Source organism: Eretmochelys imbricata, chromosome 2 (genome assembly GCF_965152235.1).
Source record: "Eretmochelys imbricata isolate rEreImb1 chromosome 2, rEreImb1.hap1, whole genome shotgun sequence".
NCBI lineage: Eukaryota > Metazoa > Chordata > Testudines > Cheloniidae > Eretmochelys > Eretmochelys imbricata.
Window position 1 is genome coordinate 103,818,856 of NC_135573.1, and position 20,958 is coordinate 103,839,813.

Genomic DNA, 20,958 nt, shown 5'->3' on the forward strand with positions numbered 1-20,958 from the left:
TCACACTGTACAGGGCAGCAGGAATTGAGAGAGGGGAGACAGCATGGCAGACAGAGACACACACTCTGTGTGTGTGTGAGAGAGAGAGAGAGAGAGATGCGCATTTCCCCTTTAAGTACGCTGACCTACTCTGAAGTACACTGCCTTGTTAAATTAATCAGCAAGCTGAGACCACAGCTGCTGCCAGGAAGCTCCCTCTGTCCTGAGCCTTATCGTGTGTCCCCCTGCTCTATGGAGATGGGGTAAATGGGGGGCAGGAGCAGGGGGGAGGGGGACACACTAACATCAGCCCCCTTCTTCTCTCCCCCCCCCCCAGCAAGCAGGAGGATCTGGGAGAAGCTCCAAGGCAGAGGGCAGGAGCAGCACATGGCAGTGGGGGGAGGGACAGCTGAACTGCAGGCAATTGTTGGCCTGCTGGGCGGCTGCTGCACAGGGAACTTAGGGGAGCGGGGAGCTGATAGGGGGGCTGCCGGTCCTCCCTGGTTCCAAGCCCCCACCAGCTAGCTCCAACAGGCTGCTCTTCCTGCAAGCAGTGGACAAAGCAGGCGGCTGCCAAACGACGTTAGAAGGGAGCATTGTACAGCTTTAAACAAGCATGTTCCCTAATTGATCAGCAACGTAACAGCAAAACAACGTTAACTGGGACGACTTTAAGTGAGGAGTTCCTGTAGTCCTCTTCAAATAGGACTACATTAGTGCAAAATAGGAACCTTTTAGTTCATGCCCACAGTGTCCACACAAGAGAGTTAAAGTGCAGTACTTTGATGGCACTGCTATTCACACCCCAGGAGTCCAAGCTGTGGGGCAGTGTAGACATGCTCTCAGATACACTGGTGTAAACTTGTGTAAAGTAAATCTGTTGTCTTCAGTGAAATTATACCAGTGCAGCTAAGATCATTGGTTGATCTTAAAGCACTAAAAGATGTTTTAAGGTGTGTTAAATATAATAAAGAAAACTGGATCAATCAAACGGGAAGCTACCATTTTGAAAGTCTGATCACATAGTCTGAGACACAGGAAATACCACTCTTGATCACATTAAAGAAAGGGAAGAGACTGTTTTTTCACACTATTTTAAGCTATAAATAGCAAAGATTTTGTGTATTCAGTGTAACTTTTTCCATTTAAAAAACATTGTTTGTTTTTTTAGGAAAATTTTTGTGTTCCATGGGCAAAGTTAATAGGAAGTTGAAAACGTTGGTGTACCTGTTACACTGACACCAAAAATATTATTTTGTGCATCGTTGTTGGTAAAATATTTCCTGTTCTCTGTTTCACTCATGCTTTTAACTCTAATGAATTATTTTAAAATAATAAATTACTTTATAAATGTTATCCCTACCACTTTTATTATTTAGTTAAATGCAAGTGATAAGCTGTGTGATCTTCATTTCAAAGCTTAACATATTGGATACATTTGGGGACATTTGCTTCACCATACGTGGGCCAAGTTTCAAAAGAGCTCGGCTTCTATTTCAGCACCTAAATAAGCACGCAGAGTGCTGAGCTCTTTTGAAAGCCTGGCCACTTATTTAGGGGCCTAAATAAGAGCTACGTTCTTTTGAAAATCTAACGCTAGCTTTGAGAGCTACGCTCTTCTGAAAACCTGGTACTTAGTTACTAGATATATCTGATTCATGGTTCATAGCTTTGCAGTCTGAAAGTGATGAAAGTTCTCAGGGTGCTTATGAAAATGGTGATCAGTGCCCACTGCATGCTTTTTTCAGCATCCTACTCAGCTTCCTGCCTTAGCTCTAAAATTATCTCCTGACTATGCTGCAGAAGAGTACGATCAGCAGTTTTCTAGTGATTACATTTCGCAGTCACACCTCCATTTCATCTCACCTCTTCCGCCAGCCACTCACTTTCTAAGTTAACATGCTACGTTAGTCATATTAGCTGAAAACAATAAAATGAAGATGTAAAGCAGTGAGCTTTAATGTGACATAGAAAGCAGCTTTTACTGATAGCCACCTGACACATTTCAACTTGGAACTTCTGGTGAACTTTCATATCCGAGGCTGGCAAAATATGCATCTTTGCTATGTCTGCAAACTGATCATCGGATTACATAGGGAACCTGAGCCAAATCCTGTTGTGGGGTTGTAAAAAGGTCATAAAATGCACCGGGTCAGGTAACATAAGGTTAGAAAGAGGAGCTATTCTTCAATGAATTTGCAAGATAAGACAGGTGAAAGTGTGTGTGTGTGTGTGTGTGTGTGTGTGTGTGTGTGATCGACAGGCTAGGAGAGCTGTAGACCCTGGCTTGCAGAGGCCATTTGGAAAGCCACTGACTGACACAGCCAGCGCTCAGGACAGACCGGCAGCTAAACCCAGATAAACCAAAGCAGAAAGAGAAAGTAACCCTCACAGCTGCTTATGCTACCACACAATTCAGCCCCATAGAAAGTCACTTTTAGTTAGTTCAGGGCCAACTCAGAAAACCAAAGAAACAACAGTTTAAATGTGCCTGCAGGCGGATGTAAATTGTATTTATATCCACTGTAAATCAACTTTTTGCTGCCAGAGCTGTGCAAAGGGGGCCTGGTGTAACTGTGAATTAGGCTCAAACTCTCAAATATATTAGAAATGATATTGTCAGCATTGACAAGCATTCTCCCCCATCTTCTTTTTATAGGCAGAAAGATTCCTGAAGGGTGTGTCGTAAAGTCTGCACTAATCAGGGCAGAATAACAAGGAAGGTGGAATGGCTTGGAGGGAATTTTTTCTTCACTTTTTTTTTTTTAACAGTGAAAATCTGAATTATGGTTGCTCATTTCTACACAATGTGCTGTTACAATTTATTTCATTTGGCTGCTATGTGGCTGAATGTTACTTTTGACATTTAACAGTGCAACAAAAAGCAGGCAAGGCTTTGTCAGACTCCTGTTTCCACTTAAACAGTGGATAAATTCATCATAACTGGGCCATCAACTCTTTTGTTACATTCCAGCAGCAGAATGTGTTCTAGAGCAGCAGGAGAAGTGGAATCTCACTTTTGAGCCTTTTTTCTCCAATATTATGCAGTTGGATTCCTCCCCACTGTCTGCCCCTCCAATGTATATTTAGCTCTAGTGCAAGGGCTTCCATACTTCACGCAAATGAGAATCCCATTAGCCACTGGTCAGGAGTCAAATAGCCACACCTCATTTGCAGATTGCGCTCACCTTGGCTTTTAATAAAGAGATTTGGACTTTGGACCCCACTGGTCTCAGTATGCAGCGCTCCATCTTGATCTGAATGGCCTCCCGTAAAGATCACTAAACTGGGAAGCGAGGTAGATACGCTGGAGGGTAGGGATAGGATACAGAGGGCCCTAGACAAATTAGAGGATTGGGCTAAAAGAAATCTGATGAGGTTCAACAAGGACAAGTGCAGAGTCCTGCACTTCGGACGGAAGAATCCCATGCACCGCTACAGACTAGGGACCGAATGGCTAGGCAGCAGTTCTGCAGAAAAGGACCTAGGAGTTACAGTGGATGAGAAGCTGGATATGAGTCAACAGTGTGTCGTTGTTGCCAAGAAGGCCAATGGCATTTTGGGATGTATAAGTAGGGGCACTGCCAGCAGATCGAGGGACGTGATCGTTCCCCTCTATTCGACATTGGTGAGGCCTCATCTGGAGTACTGTGTCTGGAGTACAAGAAGGATGTGGAAAAATTGGAAAAAGTCCAGTGGAGGGCAACAAAAATGATTAGGGGACTGGAACACATAACTTATGAGGAGAGGCTGAGGGAACTGGGATTGTTTAGTCTGCGGAAGAGAAGAATGAGGGGGGATTTGATAGCTGCTTTCAACTACCTGAAAGGAGGTTCCAAAGAGGATGGATCTAGACTGTTCTCAGTGGTAGCAGATGACAGAACAAGGAGTAATGGTCTCAAGTTGCAGTGGGGGAGATTTAGGTTGGATATTAGGAAAAACTTTTTCACCAGGAGGGTGGTGAAACACTGGAATGCGTTACCTAGGGAGGTGGTGGAATCTCCTTCCTTAGAAGTTTTTAAGGTCAGGCTTGACAAAGCCCTGGCTGGGATGATTTAATTGGGGATCGGTCCTGCTTTGAGCAGGGGGCTGGACTAGATGACCTCCTGAGGTCCCTTCCAACCCTGATATTCTATGGTTCTATGATCACAGAGGAACATAACCTCGCTGAGGTTAAGGGTGCTCACTTCCTACACTGAACTCCAGAGTTACAGTTGACCTGTAAACTCCATCTTGGTGCTACTGGTCACATATGAAAAGGTAATTCTAAGAATTTAGGGCTATATTCTGGCACCTTAACTCTCACTGAGCAGTATCTCACTTAGCAAATAGTCCGACTGACTTCAAAGTACTGTTCAGCCTGAGTCAGGATGGCAGAATCTGTCCTGTGGTCTTTATCACTGAAGCTTCCTGAGCTGTCCGCTAAACTTTAGCATTTCAAGGGCTATCATCTGCCTCCCTTACATCTTGAGTATTCACACTGGTGTCACCTGTGTAAGTGTTATCAGGGTTGGACCATTAGGCTCTTCCAATTGGTTTAAAAGCCAAAAAGTAAAACTTCCATAAAGGAGATGAGGTTTCAAATTGTAAGGGTGAAATAACATAACGATTTGGTTTTGTTCTTCTGGAATGGCTGATCAGCATAATTAATCTAGCCCTGTGGTTGATGCTGAAGGGAATGCTGTTCTGGTGATTGCATCAGATAAACTATACACAAGAAAATGTATTTTGTAGGCTGTAGAGAAGGACTCTCTAAGTCTCTGAAGGAGAAGGCTGAGTAAGAGCTAAAATGGCTCAGAACAGCCAAGATCAAAACATGCTGTAAAGAGAGATGAAAAATGACATCCTGGGGTAAAGCCACATTAGCCTGCTTGCTGCTGATGGTACAATAGGAGTAAAAGTATTGGTGGTGTATTAGAAAGTAGCCATTGATTGGCCAAAGAAACCTTCATTAGAGCAATTTATAGCACACTTTGTGTGTTAGTCTGTCTAGAGCCACCAGACTCTGGAGAGAGAGAGAGAGAGAGGAAGAAAACCCAAATAAGAGAGGGGCTTATAGAAATCCCAGGGCATATAAATATTTATAGCATAGAAAGTGAATCTTGTGAACTAGTTAACAATAATTCCTGTGTTTACATGATGGAAAATATGCATGTTTGATTGTGATTCTAATCTCAATATACAACTTCAATCAAAAAATATTCCTTTAAACCAATAACCCTCTTGAAGATTACATCCCACACTGGCTGTACAATTCTGCTTATATACAATAGGCTGCATAAATTATGGCTACTCCCATATTAATGCCTTTTTGGGCACTCTGCCCACAATTTACATTTTAATATTCACAACTCCCTGGAGGGCAAGCAGACAGAGAGAGGGATGCAAGCGTAATGTTAAATCTCTTGATGTACTATTTTACCATAGTGCAGAACAAGGGTGCCTGAATCCCACATCTGTATATTTATTAGGGCTATCAATTAATCACACTTAACACAAGTGATTAACTCAAAACAAATTAACTCTATTTTAAAAATTAATCGCGATTAATCACAGTTTTAATCGCACTGTTAAACAATAATAGAATGCCAACTTAAATTTATTATAAATATTTTTTGAATTTTTTTCTACATTTTCAAATATATTGATTTCAGTTACAGCACAGAATACAAAGTGTACAGTGATCACTTTATATTATTTTTATTACAAATATTTGCACTGTAAAAAAGATAAAAGAAATAGTATTTTTCAATTCACCTTATACAAGTACTACACCTTATACACTTCACCTTAGACAAGTACAAGTCAATCTCTTTATTGTGAAAATGCAATTTACAGATGTAGATTTTTCTCGGTTACATAACTGCACTCAAAAACAAAACAACGTAAAACTTTAGAGCCTACAAGTCCATTCAGTCCTATTTCTTGTTCAGCCAATTGCTAAAACAAACAAATTTGTTTACATTTACAGAGATAATGCTGCCCACTTCTTATTTACAATGTCATCTGAAAGTGAGAACAGGCCAAGCATTCGTATGGCACTTTTGTCGCCAGTTTGCAAGGTATTTTACATGACAAATATTCTAAACCAGCGTTGGGCAACCTGCGGCCCATGGGCCACATTCCTCCCATTAGGGTAATCTGACTGTGGGCCACAAGACATTTTGCTGATGTTGACTGTCCTCAGGCATGGCCCCCCGAAACCCCAGTGGCTGCGGTTCGCCGTTCACAGCCAATGGGAGCTGCGGGAAGTGGCAGGCCTCTGGCAGCCACTGGGAGTTGCGGAGGGCCGTGCCTGTAGACGGTCAATGTCAGCAAAATGTCTTGTGGCCCACAATCAGATTACCCTAATGGGCCGCATGCGGGCATCAGGTTGTCCACCACTGTGCTAAACATTTGTAGGCTCCTTCATGCTTCGGCCACCATTCCAGAGGACATGCTTCTATGCTGATGACACTCGTTAAAAAAATAATGCATTCATTAAATTTTTAACTGAACTCTTTGGGGGGAGAATTGTATGTCTCCTGCTCTGTGGTTTTACCCACATTCTGCCATATATTTTGTGTTATGGCAGTCTCAGATGACGACCCAGCACATGTAGTTCTGTTGTAATTGAAATCAATATATTTGAAAATGTAGAAAACATATAAAAATTTTAAATAAACGGTATTCTATTATTGTTTAACAGTGTGACTAAAACTGTGATTATTTTTTAATCTCGTGATTAATCACAATTAATGTTTAATCGTTTACAGCCCTAGTATTTATATGTATTGACAAACTGACATGTCATGAAAACCAGTCACTTTTACCAATGTTACATTTATGTGCATCGTCAAACTTCCAACTTTAGTCATAGTGCATGCAACTAAATATTATGCAGTGAAAACACCAATGAAGTTGGCATATAGGCTGTGAAACTGGAAAGCAGACCTTCACATCAGTAGGAATATTTTAAGAGAAAGACATTGGTGTTGCTTTTCTTTTCTAGGTAGGCTAAATCTTCTTTCCTCCATGCAGCAAAAAAGGAACATTTGCTATATGAGATGATCACAAGATCTCTTGATGACACAAGTCCCATTTCAGACCTAAATTAATCTATTCCAACTAACCAGACATCTAGTTCCAACTCAGAACTTTCAAACAACATCCCGAGCGCTCAAGCCACATTATTTTGGATTGCAACTGGGTCACACAGACAAAGGCAAAGTATTTGGAGACCATAAAGATCTAACAACAGGAAAGTTTTGTTTTAAAAAAAAAATAAAAAAATAGAAAGAAAGCTCTAACTTGTTTCACATGTTTTTTAAAATCATATTTTGACTTGATTTACTCTTGTCAAAGTTGTATGATTTATTTTCTATCATAAGACATTAATCATGTCTCTTAGAACTCTCTTCCCCCTACCCCCGTATTCAAAGAAATGTGATATATACTCTCTCTTCATTATTAACAAGCACACAAATCAGATGTCCCTGGGCTATCCCTCCAGTTTAACAGAGTGCACATGTCTCTACAACATGTAGTATCTTGTCTTCATTTGAATATGTGTTGAACAACCTAATAGTTTAACAGCAGTTGAAAAGCATTTAGTAATTGAATTATCTGAAAGTACTTTCGACTCAGATAATGGTGCTGTCTGAGAATATACGCAAAATGAGATTATAGACTGAAATCCTGGGCCTAGATCATGTCTATTTGGATACTATGCCTACATATACACACACATCAGAGCCCTTAAAAACAGACACATAGAAATGTACAGGACAATCATGCTCAGTAATTGGAGAATTGCTTTGAAATTAACAAGATGAAATTCAGTAAAGACAAGTGCAAAGTACAGCACTCTGAGGAGGAAAAATCAAGTGCATAACTACAAAATGGGGAATAACTGGCTAGGTCATAGTACTGCCGAAAAGGATCTGAGGGTTATCATGGATCAAAAACTGAATCTGAATCAACAATGTGATGCAGCTGTGAAAAAGGCTAATATCATTCTGGGGTGTATTACCAGGAAAGTCATATGTACAACACAAGAGGTAGTTGTCCCACTCTACTCGGTACCAGTGAGGCCTTAGTTAGAGTATTGTGTCCGGTTCTAGGTGTTAAACTTTAAGAAAGATGTGGACAAATTGGAGAAAGCCCAAACAAGAGCAACAAAAAGGATAGAAGGTTAAAAAAAAAAATAAAAAAAAGCCTCGACATGTTTAGTTTTGAGAAAAGATTGGTGGGAGGACCCGAGAACAGTCTTCAACTATGTTAAGGGTTATTATAAAGAGGACTGTGATTTCAATTAGTCTCCATGTCCACTGAAGGTAGGACAAGAAGTAATGGGCTTATTCTGCAGGAAGGGAGATTTAGGTTAGATATGAGGAAAAACCTTCTAATTATAAGGATAGTTAAGCACTGGAATAGGCTTCCAAGGGAGGTTGTGGAATCTCTGTCACTGGAAGTTTTTAAGAACAAGTTGGACAGACATGTTGTCAGGGATGGTTTAGGTTTACTTGGTCCTGCCTCCGCGCAGGGAGCTGACTTTGATGACCTTTTGAGGTCCCTTCCAGCCCTACGTTTCTGTGTTTCTAGCACTGCTACTTGTGAGTAGGGAAAGCAACCAATCAGCTTTAAAGGTATCTGATTTCTTTCCCTAAATGGGGGCAGCAATCAAATGAACCCCGTAAATGAGCAATTTCTGATTCACACTGGTGGAAGCAAGACAGATCTCTTCAGTTTCCTCTATTAGTGGCCATCACAATAATACCTGAGATTAGAACTGGGCCCCAGGGCTGTGTACTGTTTCAGACAGTTGAATCCCATCACTCCATAGAAGACCCAGCAGGCCAGATCCTAGTCTGTGTTAGTCTGCTTAATATTGTTTTTGGGGTGTAAAGCAGTCATAAAGCTGGCAAAAAGACAACCTTCCTCTATCCCGCCATCATAGAGGTGTTCCAGTAGCTCCTACCCCAACATGCCTCTGACATAGAGGGTACAGCAGGGGAGGGGAGGGCCTTGTTTGGGTGCTCCGGTGATCCCTGAATACCTGAGAGTAATTTATGCCAGAGCCTGGTTTATTCAGGGGTGAATAAACGTGGTTTAAAACTAGGTTTATTTCATATTCCCTCCTCCTTCCCTCTCCCTCCTCTAGTCTTTCGCCAAGCTCAGCTCGGCCATCCCAGGGACTCTGGGTCAATGACTGAAGTTACTCAAGACGTACTTTGTAGGCCCAATAAATAGTAAAGCATTGTCATTCCCCCCCACCACTACCACCACCATAGCCATCTAGGCCCTGGTGTTTACAAATAGGTGAGGACAAATGCAGTAGGGGAAAATGGACGTAGTGCATGGGCCACATTGTCACCTGAGTGCTGTGCCCCAATGGTGACTCATCTGTTTTTTGTTTTGTTGGTTTTTAAAACCTAGCCTTAGTCCTTCAGAAAATGTATCTTTTTCAAAATGAAAAAAATAAAAATAGATTAAATGACCTATGTGTTTTTTCAAAGATTGCTTCCTTTTCCCCCTCCCTTCCCTCAATTCCTAGAATGCTTCTGTATTTTCATTCCTCTTTCCTTAGTGAATATCTGTTGGCTGAGAGAAGAATTTTTAATGGGATGTCTTTAGGTTCTCCTTTGTTAACCACACAATGCTAGTTGTCAGCTAAGCAGAGGCAAAAAAGAAGCCACAGTTTACATAATCCCTACAATTATTGAAAGAGCACAGGTTGGTTTACTATGTAGTGGTGCTGCTGTGCACATAAACGACTTAAAGGGTCTAGAGTGCTCAGGTACCTTTCATTTCTGCGGCACTGCTTCAGTTCTGCCCCAAGATGTTACAATCTGAGGGTTGTTTGGTGACCATTAGGAATGAATTGGTTAATACAGTTCCTAGTGGAAAATGTCCACATCACGCACCATCTCAAAAAGCACCTTTGTTGAGAATCTCAGCAGAGAGTCCAAGAACTGAATGGGCCTGTAGACTGAGCTATTGTCTTAATCGCTAGAACTGTTAGTCCCTCCATGAGAGAGCTGAGACACCCTGACAGAGTATTGCGAGGAAGTTTGCATTCTCTCTGCAGCTGTTATATAGTAAAGCAGGAGATGTCAAGCTTTAGGGAGAACAATTTGTCACTTCTCACCAGCACTAACTTTTGCTTAAAAATCAAAACTTGGGGTGAAATCCTAGGTGTATTGTAGTAACAAAAATATGCTTAAAAGGTAAGTAAAAGTGGGTCCAAATTGATAACCATTTCTAAATTAGTGAGAATTAAGAGACTTCTAGACCAGTAGCAAATGAGATGACAAGTGTGGTATCTTCTGGAGGGATGTCTGATTCTCTGTATCAGGGTTGTTCTGTTTGGATCAAGACTACTTGATGAGAGAGCTTTTCAAAGGCACATATACCATTTAGCTGCCCATCTCAATCACAGACGTTAAGAAGGCACCATCATGATTATCTAGTCTGACCTCCTGCACATTGCAGGCCACAGAACCTCACCTACCCACTACTGTAATATGTCCATAACCTCAGGCTGAGTTACTGAAGTCATCAATTCTTGATATAAACACCTCAAGTTACATAGAATCCACCATTTACTCTAGTTCAACTAGCAAACATCCCAGGCCCCATGCTGCAGAAAAAGGAAAAAAAAACCCAACCCCAATATCTCTTCCAATTTGACCTGCAGGAGAATTTTGTCCTAAAATTCTTTTACGCGCCTTTGAAAATGTCAGCCTAAATTGTCACTAGTGGTGAGACATTTACTCCCAAAATTCAAGAATTTTCTGTGTGTAAGTGATGAAAAAATTATGTAGCTATTTTTAATACAGTATCCAAAATTTGTAAATAGGTTCCAGACGAATACATCATATTCTGCACCTTGAACGGTGGATGTTTTGTTTGATATGCTCTATCAAACCAAGAGCAAAATAAATATATTATAGGGCAATAAATGTCTGGATTGTTAATACATGTGTGGAAATGTGACTTGATTAGGTTACAGTTAATAAGGATAAACATCTGTATAATTGAAATGATTATATTTTCTCTGTTCATTTGTGTTAATAATGAAAAAAATAAAAGGGTTTTTTAAAAAACCATCTGGATTGCTAAAATGTAAAAGCAAACAGACTTGTTAGAATTGTCTATATCTGTATGTACATATATGTACATTTTAAAAGCTTTTAGGAACCCTCTCGTAAATGTGCATGATTTATTATTTTTCTTCAAAGTTTGATATATTAACTTTTTACCTTCTAAGAAAAACCTTTCAGTTAAATCCAGGCTTGCAACACTAACTGAAATATTTCTCCCACATTCAAACCCACACAGAAGGCCATTGTCTTAAGCCTAGTGACTTGATATGATGTCATAAATGCTTGTCTTTCTGAGCAAGAATTGGAAGTAGCTTTGATTTATTATAGCCAGTGCTGCTGCCAACACATGGTTCTCAGACCTTCACATTAAATGAAATGACATAATGACACAAGTCCAGCAGCCTAAGGTGATATCATCATCAAGCCATTTAAAAACAATTAGCACAGTTACTATGTTTGTCAGATTAATTTAGAACTTTGAACATTTTCATATTTTAGTATTTCAAATTATGGACCGTCCAATATCATCAGTAGACCAATCTAGTGCATTATATAAAAGCAAGTATTTTAAAATAATTAACAATGATAAATCAAATATATTTATCATTCCTTTGCACAGTAAGAACCTGATCTTTGCAAAGGCTTGGGATTACTCAAGTGAGTAAAATTACTCCCATGCACTAGTCTTTGCAGGATCAGGCATCATGTTTGTTATTTTATCTTTTATAAACTGTGATCTCATTGTGGTAATTTGTTAATGGTACGTTTCAGAGTGGAGCAAATTCAGTTTTTAATTTTTCATTGTAATGAGCTGAGAGTCTGCAGTGCAGAGTGTTATCTCACCACCACAAAGCAGCCCTAAAACAGCATGCTTATTGACATTTGAGATGGCTGTATTAAATTAAAAAATAGTCCTGTTCATGCTAATAGTGCTGATAGATTCTGAACAGCTGCAGGGCTTTTTGTTGTTTGTCATTTTAACACTGTTTTGTAGCTAGAATCGCAGTGTCTCTTTCAGCTTGGTGTCATTTAAAGAAGACATTTGAGCTGATAGCCAATTTTAAATATTTGACCTGATAGTTTAAAGTAGATTGGGTTAATACTGTTTTCTGTTAAATATTAACTCCAAAGCTATTAATCATATTCTTGGTATCACATGGCTTCTCTCCACACATAATATGGGGAATCTTATGTCACATGAAGCAAAACAATCTAAGAGTCATAGGAGTCCCAAAACTGAATGACAGAGGCCCAGCAATTAGCTTCATGGAAAATTATGCCTTCTGAAGGGTGCATTTGAGACTTAGTACCAGGTATTTGGCCTCAGGTTGGTTCTAAAGGTTGGAAGTTAGCATGAACATAAGACATAAGGTAAATGGTGTTAGACACATCATGCTTTACCACTGCTCTCCTGTTGGCTGTTGACCTGCCACAGCCATGGCAAAGGAATGCACTGGATTGGTGCCTAAGCTAGAAGAAGATGTCTTCATAATGCAATATTTATGGGGCCAGGCTGCTTGTGTAAACTAGTGTGGCTCCATTGGGAATGTCTAGATTCTATGCTGCAGCTGGGGAGGTGTGATTGCCAGCATGGGTAGACAGACTTGTGCTAGTGTGCTAAAAATAGCAGTGTGAACGTAGCGGCACAGGTGGTGGCTTGGGCGAGCTGCCTGAGCTCCATCCCAGGGAGTCGGCAGGGTTGAACTCGGGTGGCTAGCCTGGGTTTCCACCAGGGCTACAACGTCCACACTGCTATTTTTAGTGTGCCAGCTTAAAGTGAGCTAGTGCCATGCTGGGAATCACATCTCCCAGCTGCAGTGTAGACCTAGCCAAAGACATCTGTGGAGCTATGCTGTTCGCTTGACCCAAATAAAGATCATGAAAGGACAGTAGGGATGGGGATATCCATTAGCCGGTATGTGAGGCCCTTCTTAGCCTTATAATGTGACAAAGCAAATACTTGTAACTTGTTTGTGGTCTAAAGAAATGCTCTGGTTTCTAGACTAATAAACTGATTCCACAAACAGAGCATCCTGTGATAAAACTAGAGACAGGCCAGAGAGAAGAATAAATGCCCTTAATTAATTTTTTGAGGATGTGCATAAAATATATGAGACCTGATCGTCCCCTGTGTATTCATTTGCAAAATGAATGCAAAACACCATCCTTCTGACCAGTAGCCTTTTATACCAGCTTTGCACAGGTGCAAATCACTCACAGAATGGCCACGCAGTGGAGAATCAAAGCCACGGTTTCTTCTAAACTCCATCTGAAAAGTATCAGCTGCTGCATGTTACCAGCTTTTGCTATTCCACTTGACAGCGTTACATATGCTGGACAGAAGCAGATACTGGATGGAATGTCACAAATACACTGCAGTATGTCTTAGTGTAGCAATCCGTGGCATATCTGTCCTCTACAAGGCAAGTAATATAGCCATCCATTCCTATAAAGAGACTAAGGCCTGATAAGAAAACTAACTGTAATAGTTTTCATCAGCTCCTTTCTGCAGACACACTCATCTTTACAAATGTGATTCTAGCTCTTCTTCTAGCTCTTTCCTTGAAAACAAAGATCCCACAGGGCCTAATTCTCTTGTCTTGTACCTGGTGAAGATATTTATACATCTGTAGAAGTGGAGTAAATGCTACTGTCGTTATTTGGTAGAATTTTTTACTCTCATTTTACACACGTGTAAAAGACTTGTAAAAGGTGCAAGGCAGTGGAGAATCAGGCCCACATTCTTTAGCAATTTCAGCATTAATGCTTTTTTTCCCTCTCCCAGTACAATACCTGTATTAGTAATGAGATTAGCAGATAAACAGTATTTAACACAGAGGACCTTTTTATTACACTGGAAAAACACTTTGGGAGATTTAATAGACAAGATTTAGCTGAACTAGTTCAGAAACCTCCAACTACATGTCCAAATAGCCACTATTTACGTGGAGACCTCATAAATGAAGAGGTGCACAAAAGTTGGTGTAATTGACATCAGTAAATCTGTGTAAGTTGCTGTAGCTTGCATGCTAATGGCGGTGGAGGAAGTGGGCTTGTAGCAAGAAAAGCAACAAACAGGGGGTGTAAGATTAAGCAGGACCCAGACTTTGTCTTTTCACCTTCTTACATCATCCCATTGGTTACTTTTCCGGCTACAAACTCACTCTTGTGCCACACTATATCCTGTAGATTACACCTACTCATCATTGTGGGGCCTGTATCCACCTCTGTATTACTCCAGTTGTATACCAGTGTGACTCCACTGAACACAAAGTTAGCATGTCTCTGTCGGCTCATTCAGAACTGCCTTACATCAGTTGTCTGACAGTGCAGTAAATGGAGTTACACCAATGTAAAGCTGGAGTAAACCAGTGGTGAATCAGGCCCATATTGAGGGCTGAATCCTTTCCCCCGTTCGGCTACTGAGACAGTGCAAAGCAGCTGGAAAGCCAGAAAAGGGCAGCCAAGGATTCCTCAAGTTGTGCAAAGCTGAGATAGCCAGCCTCCCACACACACTTCTGTATAGGAGGCATTTTGGGGGCCAAACCTTCAATTGCCACAGCTACAGGCTGTTCTAAATTATTCTGGGGGCCTTTTCAGCCCCAGGCTGGCCCAGGATCAGAAGAGTGGAAAGCCACCCTCCTCAGATGTAGCAGCGATAAGTTTGTTGCAGCTGAAGACTGAAGCCAGACTTATCAACACATAACTTTCTCCACCATTCACTTTGCTACTGAATATGACCTTGACTGAGTGGCCCCTTTATAAATGTGCTGAAGACAGAAACAAGGAAATATACATATTGCTAAGTGAGGAAGCAAAGGTGTGCACTGCGAAGGGTGTGAAAAAGAACAACCTGAGGTAATAGAACAGTGATGGGCCACTCGCATCAGGATATTCTGATTGCAGGCCGCCAGACATTTTGCTGACGTTGACCCTCCGCAGGCACGGCCCCCCACAGCTCCCAGTGGCCGTGGTATGCCTTTCCCTGCCAATGGGATCTGCAGGAAGCGGCAGTCAGCAGGACCCTGTGGCCTGCCACTTCCCGCAGCTCCCATTGGCCAGGAATGGCAAACTGCAGCCATTGAGAGCTGGGGGCGGGGGGGCCATGCTGGCAGACGGTCAATGTCAGCAAAATGTCTCACAGCCCACAATCAGATTACCCTGATGGGTTGCATGTGGCCCATGGGCTGTAGGTTGCCCACCATTGTCATAGAATCAGTATTCCTCAATGCTTCGCCCACCAGCCCCATGTGCCACCATTCAACAGTGCCATCATAAGATTCATAGGGTGTGTCCAGACCGCAAGGTGGGAAGGTCCCAGAGGCTGGGCTGCAGTCCGAGTCAGAATGTCTACACCGCAGTTAAGCAGCCTCTCAGCCCAAGCCTCATGAGCCCAGGTCATCTGGCATGGGCCAGCTGCAGGTGTCTAATTGCAGCGTAGACATACCCATAGACTCATAGTTTTAAATGAATGAGATACTGCAAGGGTTATTGAGCACTGAATTGTCAGTGGATTAATTTGGAATTACTTAGCACAGGTGTTTCTATAACTGTGATATATTGGGAAAATTCAGTATTCAGCGATCCTCGTATTTCCAGCTGTGCCAGGCTTTGTGCTAGGACAGTGAACCTAATGCAAAACACATGAGGATCTTGTGAAAGGTATTTTCTTACAGGCTCTATGCTTCTCTGTTTATTGAGGTGTGTTTCTTTGGTCTTGTGTTTTAATAAAGGGCATAATCTGGGTTTTATAAAGCTGTCCTTGAACCTGGAATCTCTTTCCCTGCAACTAGTACATTCTGAACCATGCTAACTAGCATGCAGCATGTGAGCAGGTGAAAATAGGAGAAGGAGGAATCTGATGACAGTCCATTATCCGTAACACATGCATCTTGAATGGCACTCGTGCATCTGTTATGTATTTAAGCATGTTTTTACTAGTAGCCCAAGAAATCTTGAAGCAAGTGTTGCAAGCATCCGTGTGTAAAACAATATAGAAGGAGCAAAATTAACAAGGGACTAGAAGGTTGTAAAACAAGGGTAGCAAAGTGCATTCACCAGAAGTAAAAATTGAGAGCATTAAAAGAAGTTAACTATAGCTAATATACGCACGCATATTAAATGGACTAAAAGCTCTTTTAAAGGTTCAAAATCCTCAAACACATGCATACACTTGAAACTAAATTGTTAGATCACAGTACCCAGAGATATTTCATTGGTATCTACTCTACCCTAGCAGACTAGTTATTTTTATACCCTAACAGATATCCTGTGATATTGTCATAAATTGCTAGCAGTGCCTAAGAGCTATGAAAGTCTCTGCAGGCTTTTATTAGGGCAAGAAGATAAACCCTCACATGAATCCAAAATCATTGCTCTCTGTATTTAAGTTTGGGTCTGCCTAGAATAAATATGTTTATTCAAACTCCTTGAAGTCATTTAGGCCCAGATTATTAAAGGTGTTTAGGCATTACTGTGCTCAGCATTGCAATGCCTAACTGATTTAGAAGCTCAAATCTCATTTTCAAAAGGGATTAAGACACTTGGGAGCAAAAACCCCATTGATAGTCAATAGAATTTAGGCTCTAAGTGCCTAACTCCCTTCTGCAAATGAGATTTAGACTCCTAAATCAGTTATGTGTAGCAGTGCTGAATGCTTAAATGCCTTTAAAAATCTGGGCCATAGAGGCCTACCTGGCCCTTCTAATTTATAGTTCACCTGATCTAGGAAGTGGGAGTCTTTTCCCTGTCAACTTCATGTGCTGCTGGATATCCAGGAAAGGCAAAGTCCTCTCTCCCCTCTGAATTGCCTTTATTAGAGAGAGGCTCAAGATTTTTTTTCATGCTCAAAGGTCTGCTGAAGTAGCAAATTCCATGCCAGTCACCCTTCATGTTTCAGAGCAGAGCGTTCTCTCCATGACTGACAGGTACAGCCTCTTCAGCACACCTTTGGGGCAGGAGATGGAGGAAACAATTTGTCCGTAACAGGAGCAGGTTTCTTCTTGGTATGCAGAGTCCGGACTAACATTCTCCCAGAGTTGGCATTGGTAGTTTGGATCCAACTTGTGATCTCTGGGAGCTCGCTCCAACTTGTTGAATATTTTACACCCATTGGCTGGGTAGCAGGAAGCAGAGATTAAACACAGTTATGTAAAAGAAAAAATAAATGAGATTCCTGGTCTTTCCAAAAAAAAAAAAAGCCTTATAATCAAAAACTCCTTTTCTATAACAATATTGTAATTTATCTTTGCAATTTTATTTCTGTTGAACTCTGAAAGCCCCATATCTACCTTATTATTCTTGAGTTTACCAAATGTGCAGACATTTATCAAATGGGCCATCAGTAGCACTAGAAATGCAGTAGTACATCCAAGTTAAAATTTTTGCTTTGATTACTACAAATCCATGGAGCCCTTGGGTCCAAGGCTTCTACTGCAGCACAGCTATTTGCAAATAGATTTTTATAGCACATTAGTGCTGAAGGAGAGTCCAAAGAAAATAGTCCTTTTCAATATTAAAACCAGCTGTGACTTTCTTGAGCTGATGACTCATTCATTTTTTTTTATAGGGTGGGAGAACTAAGCAAAAGACACAGAGAGTCTTATTCAAGACGTTGTTTGTTTTGCAAAGGGTATCCTAGCCACAAGCCAACTTGATCATACCAATATGCAACTCATGTTTATTTAAAACTTTTTTTCTCTTAACAGTTCCAATTATAAAAACAGAACCCAGTGATGACTATGAGCCTGCTCAAACCTGTGGACCAATGAACCAAGGATTAAACCCTCTCTCTAAACCATACTACAGCCAGCAGATCATGATGCCTCCTGATCCTGGTTCGTGCCTTGTGGCTGGCTTCACTTCCTGTCAGCAGAGAAACACTGTGATGTCATCTTCCCCCAACTCAAGCCCCAAGCTGCATGATCTTTCATCTTCTGCTTACAAGTGCATCACCAACCCGGGCCACAGTCACCTAGGACTTCAGCAGCCCGCTGGAGGTGTCCCCACCATACAGGAAGTGCCAAGGTCTATAGTTGTGCACCCAAGTTCTCCAGAGCAATCATCTCTCATCATGCTGCAGCCGCAGGTGAGTCAACATCTGAGCAGTAGCTGTTCCCTTGGTTACCAACAAACACTCTATCCCAACAGTCCCTCTTCTCCAGTTCCGTCTGTTACCCAAGAGCCAACCTATTTGCAGTCCTGCAGTCCAACTCACTCATCCATAATGGGTCAACAGCAGCACCAACTGCCGAAGGTTCAAAGAAATGAGTCTCCAACAAACCAACCACTGTCATTGCCAGAGTTGCATGAGGACAGTAATCATAATTTGGCCCCTATTCCTGTAATGATCAAGCGAGAACCTGAGGAATTGGACCAGTTGTACCTGGATGATGGTAAGTCTTCCACAGCTGTAGAGGTTTGCATTCAACCATATTGCTATATCAGTGAGTTCTTTTAACCCCCTTCAGAATTCTGATGGAAGAAAGTGCAAATTAACAGCTTTGTGGAATGGTGCAGAATTTTGCTCTGATGTTCTCTGTCTGAGAAAGAGTTCTTTAATTTTGTTTGCAATAACGAAACTGTATTTTGAAGCATTAAATGCTGTTAGTCACTGTAGAGCTAGCTGCATGACCAATAGCTACATTGCAATAATCTTAACCATATGGTCTTGGTTTCTGCCTATGCCAGTGACCTGTGGAATGGCAGTGAAAACATATTTAACATTGTCCTGTTCATAATGCAATGAAACTTCAGATACACAAATCTGCTAACTGGAACTAAATAATAAACTGCTCTATTTCAGCTGAGAGAACTCAAATTAAAAACTGAGGCATGTCCTTCAGCTGATGGCTTTTCAGTCTGGTGGCATCTGCAGTTAAGACTTTTTTCTTTAGTTCCTACTATAGATTTGTAGCCGATGTTTTTTTAGTTTGTAAGATTTTATATATATATATACCCACTAACACGTACCACTCAACTGTTAAAATGCTGTGATGAACTTGTCAGACTTTGGTTTCCAAAGATTTATTAATGAAACATAATAAAGAGGGTAATCTGGAATTTGATTATATGACCTCCCTGAACTGTGATTTAGCACTTACCACTAAGTATCCCAGTAGTCTTCTGAACCTTCACCTTAATGCAATATGTGATCTCCCTTTCAACAGCAATATATTTGTATATAATATTCTATGCTATTTTGAAAATGAATGTCTGTATTGAAACTACAGTAATTGGTACCAAGAAGCTTCTGAATATGATTGTCTTTCAGGGAGAAATTATAACAAAAGACAATTAATTTTACTTTTTAATATAATTTTGGGGACAGTTATTCATTTGATTTCAAACTGCATGATACTTGCTGAATTAGGATAAAAAAATTAGTATTTTTGAGTTTGAATAACAGCATTTTGCTTTTCAGTTCTGGGAAAACATCTTTCCTTAATAGAGATCCTAATCAGTTACATGACAGACAAATCGAAGGAATTTTCCTAATTAGGAGCACAGTTCATTAAAGTTTTACATGGCTGTTACACAACTTCACTGCATTTTTTTCTATGCTGAGGACAGGCTAGTCTTCATATAGACATTATCCACTTTTTCCACATGCATACTGCTATGAGAAACAAGATTAAAGCTGATGCAACCCCCAAAATGAAATAAACAAGAAGTAAAATGCCCCAATCAAATGAAAGATTGATAGAAAACAAAGATTACCCAGGGTGGGACTGCTCACAAGACTAACAGCTAGGATCTATATATAATAATCTTGGAGATTCAATCCATATCAGTAGCCACCATGTAACTATGCCTCCAGAAAAGCAGCACATTACCCCTCCACAAATTATACCCATCATCTCCGCTCTTCCTTTTTTGTTTAATGCAATTTATTTATTTTACAACTAATAAAAAAATTAAAAGGATCATTTTGGAAGAGAGAAATATCGGAATATCAGAACTCTCTCATTCTAGGACACACTGATAGGCTGGGCAATTGGTGCAGTCCCACTGGGAGAAACACCCCCTCAGCATTCAGAAGGGTTCTCTGCTGCTCCCCATTGGAGGGCCATGGTTAGGGCTCAGGAATGTTGGATGCAGGGGTGCACAGATCCACTAGCCAGAACTGCCCCCCCAGTGAAGAGGAGCACAGCAATCTCAGAACCTGCTACAGCTCCTAGCTTGCAGTAGATGTCAAAGGGCTACTCTGTTGATGCTCTGTGTTCTGGAAAAGAGAATTTCATTTCCCCACCCCACGCTCATTTTCTCTGACATAGCATAAATGACTTTGGCACAGTAATTACTTTGCAGTCACCGATCATTGTAGCCAGATAATGAAATCCATACTTCAGTATGTATCATACTATTTAAAGCCATTCTGTGACTAGCCACAGAACTAGAGACAGAGAAACAATCCCTGCTTTTATTAATAGTAAAAGGAAAATACATGAATCTATTGTTACCTTACTTCCACAAATTAAGGATCACTCTCTAAAAGCAGTGGTAGCATAATAATACATATTTAAGGGACAGAGGAAATTCTCCCAATTGCATCAACCTCTGACTCCCAGAAATGTACCTGACAAACTTTTCTCACAACTATAATGTTATGTCTCCTTTCCCACCTCATCTCTTTCTTTCCAACTGATTTACACTGTTTACTTCCCTTCCTGTCAGTGGCAATTTTATTGCTGCTTATTATTTCTATTACGTTTTATGTGCTAGTGCCAATAATAATGTTTTGTTTTATGTATCGATTACACTTTACATTTGAAAAAAACCAAATTCACATTTCACCAGTGCCGCCTCACACCCTATCAGTCCCCATTACAGTTAATCATAAGTTACAGTAGTAGTAGAAGTCTGTCCTTTTAGGGTTGCCCCATCTTCCCTA

The 20,958-nt window shown here is 40.8% G+C and overlaps 1 protein-coding gene across 2 annotated transcripts in view; it reads left to right on the forward strand.

The window, feature by feature from the left end:
• Positions 1–20,958, forward strand: part of NFATC1 (nuclear factor of activated T cells 1) — a 142,776-nt gene that overhangs the window by 86,954 nt on the left and 34,864 nt on the right. The window contains exon 9 of one of the 2 annotated variants that reach the window (XM_077809089.1): positions 17,774–18,460. In XM_077809089.1, coding sequence (XP_077665215.1) covers positions 17,774–18,460 — 687 coding nt within the window. The remainder of the gene's footprint in view (positions 1–17,773; positions 18,461–20,958) is intronic. The other variant, XM_077809091.1, reaches the window with a different exon arrangement.